The sequence below is a fragment of the Austrofundulus limnaeus genome, unplaced genomic scaffold (assembly GCF_001266775.1).
Source record: "Austrofundulus limnaeus strain Quisiro unplaced genomic scaffold, Austrofundulus_limnaeus-1.0 Scaffold2, whole genome shotgun sequence".
In the NCBI taxonomy this organism is placed as follows: Eukaryota; Metazoa; Chordata; class Actinopteri; order Cyprinodontiformes; family Rivulidae; genus Austrofundulus; species Austrofundulus limnaeus.
Genome location: NW_013952404.1, coordinates 4,922,245 through 4,923,937, shown reverse-complemented (window position 1 = coordinate 4,923,937; position 1,693 = coordinate 4,922,245). Strand labels below are relative to the sequence as shown.

Below are 1,693 nucleotides of genomic sequence, written 5' to 3'. Positions count from 1 at the left end.
AAAACAAATTCACATACAAAAAACATCAAATAAAATGAAAGGTAGCAGAAAGAAGAAAAAAAATCTCATAACACCAGAGCTGCTAAAATTTAATACGGGAATAAATTTTGACCGTTTTTTTTTTTTTTTTTTACTAATGCACTACCACAATAAGTTTCAATGTTTTCTCGTGTATAACGGAAATATTTTGTTACACATAACAAAGCATATAACACCAAACGTAGTTGTGTATTTACACCTGAGTCAGAGGAGGGAAATTTATTTATTTATTTTTTTTGCGGAGATGAAAAGAAGACGTGGATGTTCACTTTTTCCTAAGTCCATATTGCTGGGAGCGCAGCAGATCATTTTCAGCAACACGTGGACACTCACGGGTATGGCAGGCTGTTTTTACATAAAATCAGCTTTACCATGCTTACATTCCAGATATCAGAAATCAGTTTCTGACTAGACATATTAGTAATTTAGGTGAGAGATATCTAAGATTCAGCTAATGCAAATGAAATTGCAGACTTGTTTTGTAACTTTGTGTTCCAGTTGCAATCCAACTTTAAAACGTTCGTCTTTTGTGTCTCGTCTTGTTAGAGGAAGGTCATAGAGTGGTTGCTGAAACACGACCCCGCCCTTCGACCCACCACCCAGGAGCTGCTGAAGAGCGAGCTGCTACCGCCGCCTCAGATGGAGGAGTCGGAGCTGCATGAGGTGCTGCAGCACACCATGGCTAACGTCAACGGCAAAGCCTACCGCACCATGGTGGGCCAGTTGTTCGCACAGAACACCTCACCGGTCATGGATTACACTTACGACATCGACCTTCACAAGGTAAATAAACCCCCGCAAATCACAAAAATCTGTAAAACTCAGTTAATTTTATAGATGCCGAGCTACACTCTGATCAACATATTCTGAGCACTACACTTTGTGCATGACCTTTGCTTCAAACTTTGTCCGAGTGTCACATCAGTTAACGAGATAACATTATTTTGAAGGTTTGATCCATTCCAGCAACATTTTGCTGAGGCTCGTCCCTTATTTCCCATTACTGCCTCTAGATGTCACTGCAGACACATTTTTATTCCCGCTGTTCGTCCTGTTTCTTCTGTGCTGGTTCAGCAGGCGAGCAGACGGCTCCCTAACAGAGGCTGTTTGTTTGTTTTCCCTTCAGGGCAGCTTCAGCTTCACCGGTGCCAAATTGCAGCAACATGTGTATGAAACCATCAGCAGAATCTTCAAAAAGCACGGTGAGCACACTGCTGTGTTAAACGTGGGTGCATTTGAACATGCATAGGTCGKTGTTTTCGTTCCAATCCAAGCGACTCGCACCCCTGACCTGGTGTTAGCCTGTTTTAGGGACCCCAAACATCTGGTCCAGTGTGAGACAGCTAAACAATAGGTTTACTGTCGAACAGCTCAGATTCCTTACACATGGTGCCTTTTTTGCTCACTTTGCTCATGGCGTCCAGCTGTACTTGTTTCTGCTCACAYGCATCAGTTCTCGTAGTGTTGGCGGGGTCACATCGTCTCATGGAGATGGAGCAGTAATCTGTAATGTGCCCTCAGGTGCTGTACGTCTTCATACGCCACTGCTACTCCCCAGAAACAGGAAGTTGTATGATGGAAGTGAGCTGGCCTGCTTCATGGACCACAGCGGAATGCTGGTCACTCTGCCCTATGACCTTCGTGTGAGTTCAAC

At 43.8% G+C, this 1,693-nt stretch overlaps 1 protein-coding gene across 1 annotated transcript in view; it reads left to right on the top strand.

Annotated features, from left to right (window-relative positions):
• Nucleotides 1-1,682, top strand: part of eif2ak4 (eukaryotic translation initiation factor 2 alpha kinase 4) — a gene marked incomplete at its 3' end in the record, with an annotated part of 11,283 nt that extends 9,601 nt beyond the window's left edge. The window contains 3 exon segments of the mRNA XM_014012042.1: nt 586-822; nt 1,166-1,241; nt 1,561-1,682. Of these exon segments, the coding sequence (XP_013867496.1) occupies nt 586-822; nt 1,166-1,241; nt 1,561-1,682 (435 nt within the window).
• Between the last annotated feature and the right edge of the window lie 11 nt (nt 1,683-1,693).